General features: G+C 39.8%; 1 protein-coding gene across 6 annotated transcripts in view; it reads left to right on the top strand.

The window, feature by feature from the left end:
- Positions 1 to 13,553, top strand: part of gulp1a (GULP PTB domain containing engulfment adaptor 1a) — a 96,541-nt gene extending 82,988 nt beyond the window's left edge. For all 6 annotated transcript variants that reach the window (XM_078263183.1, XM_078263181.1, XM_078263184.1 and 3 more), the window contains 7 exons: positions 4,633 to 4,731; positions 4,885 to 5,022; positions 5,236 to 5,352; positions 6,228 to 6,314; positions 7,611 to 7,752; positions 8,862 to 8,956; positions 12,753 to 13,553. In XM_078263183.1, coding sequence (XP_078119309.1) covers positions 4,633 to 4,731; positions 4,885 to 5,022; positions 5,236 to 5,352; positions 6,228 to 6,314; positions 7,611 to 7,752; positions 8,862 to 8,956; positions 12,753 to 12,824 — 750 coding nt within the window. In that variant the 3' untranslated portion in view covers positions 12,825 to 13,553. The remainder of the gene's footprint in view (positions 1 to 4,632; positions 4,732 to 4,884; positions 5,023 to 5,235; positions 5,353 to 6,227; positions 6,315 to 7,610; positions 7,753 to 8,861; positions 8,957 to 12,752) is intronic.
- Positions 13,554 to 13,807: the final 254 nt, after the last annotated feature.

Genomic DNA, 13,807 nt, shown 5'->3' with positions numbered 1-13,807 from the left:
TTTGGGGTTCTATTAGTTATTTGATGCTAACAAATGAGGTGAAACATCGTGATTGACAGCGGTGGTTGACTCGCGTTTGGTCAGGTGGGTGTATTGGCCGGACTCGGATACCTCGGCTCCACTTCTCAATCACTACTGCCAGCCTATGGCACTGTTCGCTGGAACAACTCAAGTAGCCAAAAAATAATTATTGCAGTTTGAACCTTGTTTCAAACCTGCATTCATTGATTCTTCTGGCCACTCTGGGGCAGTGTAACACGCTTTAAACACATCATTGATTGACATTGTCACATCGTACCGTTGATTTGGCAAACTCTACTTTTAGCTCTTTGTTTGGTCTCCACAAGCTCCTGAGAAAGAAATGTGTCCACTGTGTTCACCAGCTAGGCAATAACTTTGTCTTTGGTAGTGATGGCGCTCTCTGTTCAACGAAGGGTTGCGAATACACTGAATTGCAACGTCTTAGGCCTTTCTCTTAACACCAAGAGTGCTATCTAGTGGGCTCAGAAAATAAAGACACTGCTTCACGAAGCTTCACTTGGCCATCACTACTGTTTGGTGCTGGACAGGTAGGGTCCATTACTCATCCTCAGTAGCCTCGGGTACATATTCATTTCCAGACCTACTGTCATTAAAAACCTCCACCTAACTAACTGTTGATGGTAGCTACCGTTTTTCATCATTCAACCATTTATTCATAGCAACAGTGAGTCCAGAACAAGTTTCCTTACAGGGACATTAAAGTACATCTTACCTTATCTTAATGTACAACAAGGCCACCAAACCGAAAGAAAACATTACCTGCTATGACTTGCATCCAGCAAAATGTAAAAAATTAGAAAAACTGTTTATTTTTAGAACTTACTTAAAAAAACAAATAATTTCAGGAAAACCAGATGGATGAATGCTTAATTAAATTAAGTTAGACAGGGTATAATGTAGTCCCGGGTCACAAAAGCCCTGAGGCATGCGTTTAAGGGTTAAGGTTATAGGGCAGCAAACACTCTCTTTTCTCAAAGCTTCTTGGTATAATGTGGCTGTGCTCGCTGCCTGCTGGCCTTGCCTCTATCTTCTCCTGCCAAAAGTTTAATCTGTGAGGCCACTCTTAGGGGAGGACTGTTTTTCCAAACCCGTACCTCTATTGTTACATTACATGTGATCTTGAAAGCCTTGTGGAGACTAAGGTTCCGTGGTTACTTTCCCAGAGACACTGGCAATTAGGACAGGCTTAGTTTTCATTCCAAAGATCCTGTGAGGAGAATTTAGAGACAGCCTTGGGAGGCATGTGTCTTTAGGTCAACTACTGTAAGTCTCATATCAGTTAGAATATAAGTGCACGTGTGTTTTTACTCAAGCAAGATGAATCTCCTTGAAACTCACACTGACTGTTCTCTCTCTTAGGCTGTTGTTAAAATATATTAAATGATAGAAGCTTAACTCCAGGCCTTACAAGGGATTGATTACAGCTGAATATATTCTCATTTTACTGTAAGCCTTAAAGTCCCAAAGAGTCAGAGTGTTAAAATACTGCAGTTTCTTGTTGCATGTGTATGGCTATAGGGACAACATGTATACTTGTGTATATATACAGAATTGAAATAATTGTAGGGTTTTTATCAGCTTCCTGCAAGTTTCTTTACGTTGAATGATACAGTGTCTCCTCAACTGACAGTGTTCAAGCCCCCTTTATCAGACGTTTTCATTGGTTGTTGACCTCAACTCCTGTGATAAATCCACTGTGCACTACCTGCTCAGCACATAGACACAGTAAGAGTCTACCTGGTGAACATAGTGCAGCATTTAACTGCTTAAGAGCCTTTTTCTTAGAAGTTGGTGGAGACCAAAACAGAGCTAAAACAAGATGAATATTGAACTTGCATATGCCAGAAGGCCAGAAATACAGTAAATGCTAGATCGTACCCACCAAACGACAACACGGGCATACTGTACAGGCATCAACACACACAGTTATTTGAACCCTGCTACAATGGGATGTTGTAGTGAATATATGTATATGAGGCCAAGCGCAGCAATGATCAACTTTATAATTCATTATACATGAAAATGTGACTTTCGTTATAAGTAACGAGATGTAAACCTAACCCAAACTCTGTCTTTTTACCTAACCCTAACCTCGACCCTGCATAGCTAGCTAGCTACTGACTTAAGTGTTGACGCTTGCGCAGTATGTCAGTTCCGTTTGGTGACTCGTTTGGTGGGTACGATCTAGCACCTATCCAGAAATACTGGGTATAAATCGGTAATCGATTGCCAACGCGTTCGTCATAACTTTTTTAGGTAACAATGTTGTGTTTTCAGCTTGTTCTGCTTTCCTCTAGTGGCCAAAGAAATTAACGGATAAAGTTGTGTACATTGAAGAGGTCTTCACAGGTCCAAAAATGAATGGCCTAACCCAAAAAGACTCTGAAATGTACTACCCGGAACCGAAACTGGACCGCTCTACTTAAAAAGAAGCTGGGACCCGGACCTGTGCAGAACTGAGAAATGTTGGACCTGAGCTTGGGAGAACTGAGACAGACAATTGGCACCGATTTTACAGCTTATTGCTTTTAACAAGTTAATGTTAATTTGCAAATCCTCAAAACAAACTTTGTGTCTTAACTAATGTAACATTAGTAGCTAGTAGCCCCTGTGCCTGTTGGTGTCGCATATAATCCATCCTCCTTTCCAAGAAAGTTGGTAAAATACATCCAGGTTTTCTGTTATTCCTTCATTGCTCCTTTAAACAGCATGGTTAATCCACTTGTTATTTTTAAAAGTCCTCTTGCTGTCACGGTGACAGATGACAAACGCGACTTGTTTACAATCAGCTTTGCAGTTTATTGCATCTAGCATAATAGAGATAACTATTATAAAATTATAATATGATAATGATTGCTCGTTGCTAGGGCTGCTTATGTTAGCATTGCTAAGTTGCTACCTGAGCAGGGGCACTCACTCATGCACGTACCACCTTGTGGCCACAAATGCACTTTGAATACACACACACACACACACACACACACACACACACACACACACACACACACACACACGGCACTTCCATCATGAGCAGCACTGTCTGATCTCCACTCAGGTATTACACAGGCATTATGTTGAACTGACCCAGACCCAGTTGACCGTATAAACCGTTGATCCGAACATGTGCAGGTCCTGGGTCCTAGGGTTCAGATAGACCCTGTGAAGTCCTCTAGTACATGGGTTATATTTTTGACAAGCTCCCTTACTAGGCTTCTACAAACCCCAATTCCAGTGTTGACGTTGTGTAAAACATAAATAAAAACAGAATACAATGATTTGTAAATCCTTTTCAACCTATATTCAATTGAATACGCTACAAATACAAGATATTTAATGTTCAAACTGATACACTTTATTGTTGTTTTTGCAAATATTCACTCATTTTCAATTTGATGCCTGCAACATGTTCCAAAAAAGCTGGGGCATGTTTACCACTGTGTTACATCACCTTTCATTTTAACAACACTCAATAAGCATTCGGGAACTGAGGACACTAATTGTTGAAGCTTTGTAGGTGGAATTCTTTCCCATTCTTGCTTTATGTACGACTGAAGTTACTCAACAGTCCGGGGTCTCCGTTGTCCTATTTGGTGCTTCAAAGTGGCCACACGTTTTCAATGGGAGACAGGTGTGGACTGCAGGCAGGCCAGTCTAGTACCGGCAATCTTTTACTACGAAGCCCTCTGTTGTAACACGTGCAGAATGTGGCTTGGCATTGTCTTGCTGAAATAAGCAGAGATGTCCCTGAAAAAGACGTTACTTGGATGGCAGCATATGTTGCTCCAAAACCTGTATGTACCTTTCAGCATTAAGGGGGCCTTCACAGATGTGCAAGTTCCCCATGCCATGGGCACTAACACACCCCATACCATCACAGATGCTGGCTTTTGAACTTTGTGCTGATAACAATCTTGATGGTCCTTTTCCTCTTTGGCCCGGAGGAAAAAAAAAAAAAAAAAAGTGGACTTGTCAGACCACAGCACACTTTGTGTCAGTCCATCTCAGATGAGCTCAGGCCCAGAGAAGCCAGCAGCGTTTCTGGGTGTTGTTGATATATGGCTTTCGCTTTGCATGGTTTTAACTTGCACTTGTAGATGTAGCGACGAACTTTGTTAACCTTATCCTTTACATAATGATGCCGGTTTTTAATGCAGTGCCGCCTGAGGGATTGAAGGCCACGGGCATTAGTGTTGGTTTTTGTGGCCTTGCCGCTTACGTGCAGAGATTTCTCCAGATTCTCTGTATCTTTTAATATTATGGACTGTAGATGTGTTTTTGAGCATTCCTCAACTTTCCCAGTCCTTTGTTGCCCCTGTCCCAGCTTTTTTGGAACGTTTTGCAGGCATCACATTCAAATTGAGTGAAAATAATTGAAGTGTATCAGTTTGAACATTAAATATCTTGTCTCTGTAGTGTATTCAATTGAATATAGGTTGGAAAGGATTTGCAAATCATGATATTCTGTTTTTATTTAAGTTTTACACAACATCCCAACTCCATTGGAATTGGGGTTTGTTCCTTACAGATGTTGGTGCATTAATTGAGTGGATTCATCAAAATGTTTCTGTTTGTGACTCCTCTCTTTGGCAGTTTCAGAGACATATTAAGAAGTCAGAGGGACAGAAGACCCCTAAAGTGGAATTACAGATCTCCATTTATGGTGTAAAGATACTAGATCCCAAGACAAAAGTGAGTCCAAAGATTAGATTATTAGTTGTTGGTGGTGCAATATTGTACATGACGCCTTAAGTTATCCTGAAAACAAAGCCTGTATAGAGAAAGAAGGGATTCGTAGTCAACATGAAGTAAATAAATAATGAATTTGTTGTGTTTGATTTCCAGGATGTGCAGCATAATTGTCAGTTACACAGGATATCCTTTTGTGCAGATGACAAAACGGATAAAAGGATTTTTACTTTTATCTGCAAAGACTCCGAGTCCAATAAACACCTCTGCTATGTGTTTGACAGTGAAAAGTGTGTAAGTGCCTTCTACTTCCTTGTCTTTGCATCGAGACCAATGTAGAGCACATTTGACAGAATGTAGAATTATTGTGTATGTTTTATATTTTGACGCCGTGCTATCATTTCTTTGGTATCTTGTAGTTAGCCGTCAATGATCAACTCAACTGTAAATAAGCTGTGGTGACATTTAGGTAAATATGGTGAGCATGTCTTTGTTGCTCTGCCGCAGGCAGAAGAAATTACTCTAACGATCGGTCAGGCCTTTGACTTGGCCTACAAGAAGTTCCTGGAGTCTGGAGGCAAAGACGTGGAAACCAGGAAACAGATTGGAACCCTACAGAAAAGAGTACGTCTCACACGGACTTGAACTTAGCTTTGTATACCACCATGCTGACACATTGATGCGTTTATTAATGATTGCATAGCTTGTTTCTATTGACTGGTTTCAACCATGCAGCGTGGACAGTTAAGCTGTGTTGATGAAGAGTGTCAGTAATGAATATTAATGAGCGGTGTTGTTACAACCGGTGACTGGATTATTGTGCACCCTGCTGAGACTGGAGCTTTCCCTGTGGTTTTGATTAAAGGGTGACTTATTAAAACATTAGTATGAACTTGATTAAATGAGGGATAAGTTGTAGTAGCTAAACACCAGTGTCAGCGTCAGACTGTTTATAACATCTATGTCATTCATATTTCGGATTTTCAGGTTTCAGATTTTCACATCAACGTAAAGAAGTACTTTGATGTGTTTTTGTGTTTTATTCTACCAAGAGCAGTTATTCCCATTCACTGTTGTATCTGCACTATAAACAATTTGATTAATTTACCAAATAACCACATATATATTGATATCGCAATATGAAATTACATATTGTCCAGTGACAACCATGTATCTCCAAATGTGGTCTTTTTGAATTTGAAGAAGGTGGAAGAGGGTGAAGTGTTAAGTTTAACAAACCATTGAAAAAAAGATTGGATTACCACAGAAATGCAATGTCACAAAGCTGAAAACAGACTATGAGTTTCCACAGGAGTGTGACAATTTAAAGTATCATGGAAAGATGTTGTCCACCCCAACCTCATTAATACTATGTATGAGATTTTCTGTAAAACTCCGTGTTAGAATTGAGTTGTCATAATTGATGTTTCAATATCAGACACAATACAACGATTCATCACTTTGGTTTCTTAAATGACTGAACTGCTCTTGTTTTGCAGATTCAAGAACTGGAAACCGAAAACTCTGAGTTAAAGCAACAGCTTCAAGATCTTGAAGAGCAGCTGATGATAGCTCATGTGCCGCCAGTGAGGACAAACTGCACAAACACACACAACTCTTCAGTTTACAGATTGGACAAAATGTAGATTCTACATAATGAAGATCTATGTAATTTTGCGACAGCAGCCTCTGTGGCCACAATTAAGTAAAAGTGTCATATGCTTAATGTAGGGTAAGCTAACATTAGCCATGTGCAACAGTAAGCGAGTAAAATGTATTTAAATAGTGCTTTTCACAGATAAAAAATCAATATGATACATATTAAAACACATTACAATTTAAAATCACAAGGTAATACATGAAAATAAAGTGCGAGAGGTCATCCAAAGGTTTAAAAAAGTACTGGTCAAAACGCCTGATTGCACTGAATTCAAGAAATTTCTAAGACTAAAATTGGGTTATTTCGTATTTCAAAAGTCACACAGTCTTACTTTTAACTGCGGTGTCTGCAGACAAACTAAAACCTATCGACTGAAGACTCTGAAATCATTTGGGATTCAAATGTTCCACATCAGCCAAAAGTACACAACCACGACCATCTTTTTAATTATAAAAGTAAACTTTGCCAGTTTTTAGTTTTAGGGACGGCTGGTTTTTGCAGATATTGTTCGTGTGATTAAACGCGCCACCTCAAACTCGCAAACCTATCTAGAGGGAGTTTCTGTTGGGGGGGTGGTCTAAGCTGTGTCCGAAGCAAAGCAATTACACACCTGATTGGTCTGATGAGGAATGGCGATACATTCAGCATGTAATTGAGCCAAATGCCAGTACTTTGTGACGGCCTCCTGTGAATGCAATTACCCCACACCTTTTTTTTTCCTAATCTGCAAGACTGAATAATATTGTTCCTCTCTGGTCATTGTCTGTCTGCGATCTTTTTTTCTCTTAGCCGCTGCATATAAATGCAGCCAATGAAGCGTACATGCTGCAGAGGCCCTCCTCTCTCTTCTGGTGTCACAGCATCTCCTGTCTGGAGATCTCCTCTGTCACGCTCACTCCTATGAGCTCGCCTGAGTCCAACTTGTCCAGCGGGTTACTAACTCCTCCGCCTGCCAAACCCGCTCTCCTTGCTCCTAAGCCTACCGAGGGATGCAGCATCCCGCGGCCTCGCGTAAACACCTTCCGCTTTTTCTTTCTTTCTTTCTGCTCTGTGCTTTGTCGCTCGCCTTGAGTCCTAAGTGTCTTCTGCTTTTGCCTGTCTTTTGCTCCTTTTTTCTGCTTCTTCTCTTGCTTTTGTTAACAAACAAAAAATTGCTGTTCAGTTTGTCTGTGTGCGAGCTTACACAAGTGCGACCTCGCCTTAACCGTTTCTTTCTACACAGGCAGGGAGCATCTGCATTAAACCCCAGATGTCTACAGACGTTTTCGACATGGTTCCCTTCTCCACTGTGACGCCGCTGGAGCCCGTACTGGCCAGCAACGGCTGCCCACCACCACCACCGACCACATTACCACCAGATATAAGTCAGTGGCTACTAGTTTGTTTTTTAGTTTTATTTTTTTTTTTATTGGCATTGAACAAACGTGCTAACAAATAACTATATCAAACATTGACAAGGGAAACAAAACAGAGGGTTCATACTGGTATAAAGAACAGACAGTAACACTGAAGTTGAGTTGAGTTAAAGAATTATTGGATAAGGTGTGGAAGATTGTGAAAGAAGAAGAGGAAGAAGATATAAAAATATAACAATAGAGAGGTACAATTGGTTAAATAAAGAGAAGAAAATAAAGCATAGTACTTACCAATTATAGCTAAAGTCAATGATGATGACTACCGTAATGTGAATAATAAACTTTTTTAAATATTTCATTATTAATACTAATAATAATAATAGTAATAGTAGTGTTCCAAAAAAAAGGGGGTGGAGGAGGGGCTAGCTAGTAGCTAGAGCGGTAACAAATCCAGATTTAGCTGTACAATTAATTGTCTCATAAAATAATTGCAATTAACAATACAATTGTCTCTTTCAGTCAAATTTAAAAATGTGTATTTATTCATTTATTACTTTTTTAAACAAATTAAAGTTTTGAATGAATTCCAGGATACATATTTTGGTTTTATCATCGTTATGTGAGCCAGATAATGTAGTAACACAAATACATAGCCCATTTTTTCGATCTGTATCCCCTCCTTGTCATCTTTGTTGCTATGAACGTGTATAGGGTCAAGTGCCAACAACTAACAATTAATAAAAAGATATAGTCCGACTTATATTCACTGATATAGAGTAATTACAATCTGGCATATCTAAATAAAATCAACAATTACCAGTCACACGCCTTAAGACCTTAGCTAATGTTAGCAATTAGTTGCGGTTAAACAAAGAAACCACGATTATGTACAACTATTGACAATTAGACAATTATGTCATCATTTATTTCAGGCCTACTAGTAGCTACTTTCTGATCATAAGATTTACAGATTTTAAGAAGTTCTTCGGCTCCTGAAAGATTTATTCTGCAGAAATAAAGGATTGCAGCTGTTAAAAATACTTGTTTTTCTCTGTTTAAACACAGCCGTGTTTCCCTTTCCAGTAAGAGTGATGTTTATCTGCACGCTGTGTTTGTAGGGAAAGACCTGTTTGGTGCTGAGCCGTTTGATCCGTTCACCTGCGGGTCGGCTGACTTTCCTCCAGATATCCAGTCAAAGCTGGACGAGATGCAGGTGAGTTTGAAAGAACTGTCAGGAGGCCGTCAACAGTGGCCTCCTGGCAACTGTTTTTGTCAGTATCAGCACTTTGAAGATTTATATTTTCTCTTGTTTATATAAACCAAGGCTTTGTGCATCATGGGCCATGCTGAATCATTTCCGGACAGTTTGGTCCTAATTGGCCTGCTGTGGACTGTAAGCGAGCTCCAGTACATTGTTTATTAAAATTCATAATGGTAAAACAGATCAGGTTGGTCGTACCATTGTGCATAGATCAGTGGAACAAGCCCATGTGAGTGATTACCTAAAGTTATATTCCTGGGGGCGTTTTTTCTGAAAAAAGCTGAGCACATTAAGATTCCTAATGAAATCCTCAGCTGACTCAGTGATGACTATGACTCACTTCTTTATTTAGATCTATAAGGGACATGACACCACTTACACATTCATTTAGAAATGCATTAATACCACAATATCCGCATGATTTATTTGGACACCAAACAACATGTAGCATTTCGCAAATACATCAGTGGATGTCAAGAAACTACGAAGAATGTTCCCATCTTGCTGCATGGCTCGGCTCTATTCGACTTGCTACGTTTTGGTTTTAATTCATTCGCAAAAGTTGTGGATAGTACCTGGTAAATTGTTTTGGTTCCACCTTGGCTAAGATTCCAAGCGAGCTGAACCGATACTGGAAGGTGGGATTAAAACATCGCAGACCACTGATTGGTCAGAGAGAACCAACACTAGCGCGACGCGGCACATCCTGCACAAACGCGCCATTTTTAAATAGCCAAGCTACCGTCGATATCAACCACAATGTTTTTATTCACTCAACCCGCATTTTGAAAAATGTCAACCCGCAAAACTAGGACGTACACCATGTACAATACGGCACACAATTGACAAAGTGCAGACATCCTTCTGTTTGTTTGGAGATTTAAAGAATTCAGCAAGTTGAAGATAATGTCACAGCAGTTTAATGTGCGTTCTACGGCGAGGGGTATACTATCTGCAGGGGAAACGAAAAGATGCTGGTACCAAAAGGGAGTGGAGTGGAGCCGAACCGTGCAGTGGAAAAGAGCCAATAGAGTGTAAGCTTTCTGTCTTTTGGCAGCTTGGGCTTAATTAGCTTAACTCCTGGTAAAGTGAATGGAATTAGGCAGTTCATGCTTTATTTTAATGTGTTATTTCAATGAACTCGACTTGTTTTGTTACAATGTACAGACATTATAAATGGGTTCAATTTACAAACGTAAGTTTTCCTGCTGCCTTTGGAAATGGGAGTTTACTAAGTTTAACTAAAGGAAGTTTTATAATTGATTAACTGATGCTAATAATTGATTAACTGAACTTGAAAAGTAACAAGTTGTTCAGTTAGCAACTGTTCAATCACCCTGATATACTGTACAGTCAATTTTGCTCGCCATTTACATTTTCATGTTTCATTCCGTTTTCACTTCCCAAAAAGACTGTCTATCCAACCCGTTCTCACTCCGAACTCGTAAAATGCGGACGTTTGGACAGTGGCTGTCAGAATCGACGAAAAAAGGCATCCTTCAGCGTGTTTGTATAACATTCCGGGAAGAGCAGGCAGCTACACGTGGTTTTGCGAGTAGTACAAAAGGCCGAAATTCCGCGTTGGGAGGTTGGTTTGGGTGGTGGATGGGTCAAACACAGGACGTTCACCCAGGACACCGGGATTTGTGTCCCGCTTGCTGTTATTCCAGCGTGTCACGGAAGTGTAAGCCCACCCACGACCTTTTCCTTAACATAACAGTGTCAAAAGGGACGCCAATAGTCCCGACCAAGCGCGTTTAGATAAAGCGTGTTATATGACTCTAAAGGAGACTTTTAGCGTCATATAACAACAACAAAGGCACCTGACCAAGCGTCCGAATTTTACAAGATGGGAGTGAGAACCTGTTGGTATATCTGTGAGTCAGTCTGTACCAGAGTTAGTGCAAAGGCAACATGTGGGGCTAATCTCAGTTCCCTTGGTAAATCATAAGTTCAAAAGGGATTGGTTTGCATTGTTTACATCATTATGAGAAGAAACTTAGCATGTATGGAAGACACAGAAAGTGTGTGAGTTTATTCCTTTATGCTGTTTGACAGTGTACTATTCTCCCAATATTATTAGTGGTTGAGAACAGTAAAGTTGGTTTACAGTGGTATTAGAAGGGCTGCTCGATTTATAGAAAAAAATCATAATCACGATTATTTTGGTCAATATTAAAATAATTATTTAACACAGTTACTTGACTTTTGGAAAGATGTCGCAATTAAATTAAAAAACAACAACAGTGAAACAGTTAAACTGTCACATAATGACTTCTGAAAACTAAAAATGTGCTGCAACTTCTGTGACTGTGTTTGCAAAATAACTGCTGAGATTAAGCAGGCCGTTGCCAGTCGGCGGCAATGTTGCACTGGCAGTCTGGCACATTTGCTTTCAGTGCACTTAACCTTTTCTTTCTCGTCTTTACGATTAACAAGTGGTTGCATCTCTTGTCTTTTCCACTTGTAGCGTCAGAGATGGTTTGTACTCTTTGCTCTGCTTCTGTGTCGGACTCTGTGACTGTGTTTGTGTCTTGCATGCTTTGGAGGATGTTGCATGCTCTCACACACACCGTGCGATTGAATTTACCTCATCCATCCAGGGGCGATTCCAGGATTTTTTAAGTGAAGTGGCACATGAGGGACCAATAATCAGTAAAGGGGGGCCAGGGTGGGGGCTGGGGGGGGGGGATTTTATCAGAATACAGCATAGAAAATCTGCTTTGAAATGTAGGAAATATTGGATAGGATAGCAACACGGCGTAATGTAAATGTGCTAAATAAAATATCACATAAAATACCACATCACATACAATATCACATTCATTATTCACTTCACTTGTTTTCATTTTAAACAAATTGTATATCCAAATACAAAACACATTTTCTATAGGCTCAGTCTGCCACTTTTTTTTAAAAACAGTTCCAGTGCTGGTTCCATGGTATCAGAATTTTGGCTAGTCACCATGGAAACAATAATTGGTCATGTGACAAGGGCTGGGAAAATTGGCAGAACAGGCAGCCAAGTGACAGTACTCTGATCCAATGGTAATCACAATTGTCAGATTGACAGCGGGGCCAATCATATTTCAGGGGGGGCTGGTGCCACCCCGTGCCCCCCTTCTAGCCCCGCCCCTGCATCCATTGTCTCTAAAATGTCCATTGTTCTCAGGCCTCAGTGTGATCAATTAGCAGTTTGTTCTCTCAGCTCCCTCGCTCTGTAGTTAATGAGCTGCTCTTGTCTCAGACTGGGGCTTGTTAATTAATGTGAGCAAACACATTTTCCTATCATCTAAGATGTTGATTTTCAGCCAATAATTGCTTCAAAGTATGCTATAGCTTTTGGAACCGATGTCACATTTAATAAAAAAAAAAAACCATAGTGCAGCTATATTAAAGAGCACATTAAAACAATTACAAGAAAATGTTTACAAGCAGGTAAAATAAAATAGCTTTTGAATTTCTCATCTGATATAAATGAGTTCCACGTGCTACTCTCATCAGCTGCATGACTTGTTGTTTCTGCTAAAGTCCTTTTTATCTTGAACATAATGCATGGCCAAGCATGATGGAAAAACAGTGTTGTAATCTCCGTTTTGTTTGGTATTTCATTCTCCTTTACCCTCAGAGGTTTATGGCTCTAATCTAAACATTAGTTCCACCTCCTGCTCATCGACTAAACTCACAGAGAGCGTGTCGGTGCGCGTGGTCGCTGAGCGTCACAGCTGTTGTCTGGCTTGTCTTCCAGGAGGGGTTCAAAATGGGACTAACCTTAGAGGGCACCGTCTTCTCTCTGGACCCGCTAGACAGCCGCTGCTGATGCCAAGAAGATGCTCTTTGTCGCGTACTTTTAACTCGTTTGTATGAAGAAGTGCCAAAATCCACTCCGAGGTTGAGTCAAGATGTCACCGTTTTCATCTTGAGGTTTATATGCATTTGCATTTAGATTGTTGTTGTTTTTTTTTTGTTGTTTTTTTCGATATTTCAAAGGTAAACTTCAGATCCATTATAGAAATGAACTATTTTTGTAAAAAAGAGAAGTACTTTTGCTTGCACAGGCGATGAGAGATGTAAATAGTCGAATATGTCCAATGGTACACTTTGTGGCAGAATTTTCATATGAGACAGTTTGTGTGTATGCACCGTTTGAAGTCTGTATTGTTAACACATTCCTGTTTGTATGCCGAACACAAGCCGGCGAAGAAAATAAATGGAATCTGTATCATTAACACAAACGTTCAGCTCGCCCATAACATCACATAGCTTATTTTACTCAACATTAGGTGACACATTATGTAGTTAATTAATCCAGTCTATTGACATTGAGTTGTTTTGTTTTTTTGTTTTGTTTTTTGCATTTCACAAGTTTAAGTTGCCATTTCAGTATTTCTTGTCATATTTTTACTTTGTCATCATTTTAGTCTCCTTTTCTCTTGCACCAGAAGGCACTTTTTTTGGACTGCCTCTGTCCACATACAGTACTATTCCATTATTTTACTTTTGGTTGCATTGACTTTGCTGTTACAGATATTAAAGAAATCATCTATCATCTAATGTTTGTGTGATGTTATTTAGCTGTTGTGTATTTTTGTGTTTGAAATGTTTTCTCTTTAATGCAAATATTGTATTATTAGCCATGCTGCCAGTATGGCTCTATGGATGGCAGTGTTGGTCGCTTAGTCCACCACTTTCCAAACTGAAATATGTCAATGGCAATGAAATCTTGCATTTCTCCAGAGGATAAATCCTACTGTTACTGGTTATCCCATGACTTTTCCTCTGGTGCCACCAGCAGTTCAAAGC

Source organism: Sander vitreus, chromosome 11 (genome assembly GCF_031162955.1).
Source record: "Sander vitreus isolate 19-12246 chromosome 11, sanVit1, whole genome shotgun sequence".
NCBI lineage: Eukaryota > Metazoa > Chordata > Actinopteri > Perciformes > Percidae > Sander > Sander vitreus.
Note: the sequence above shows the minus strand (reverse complement) of the source record. Positions and strands in the feature narration are given on the sequence as shown.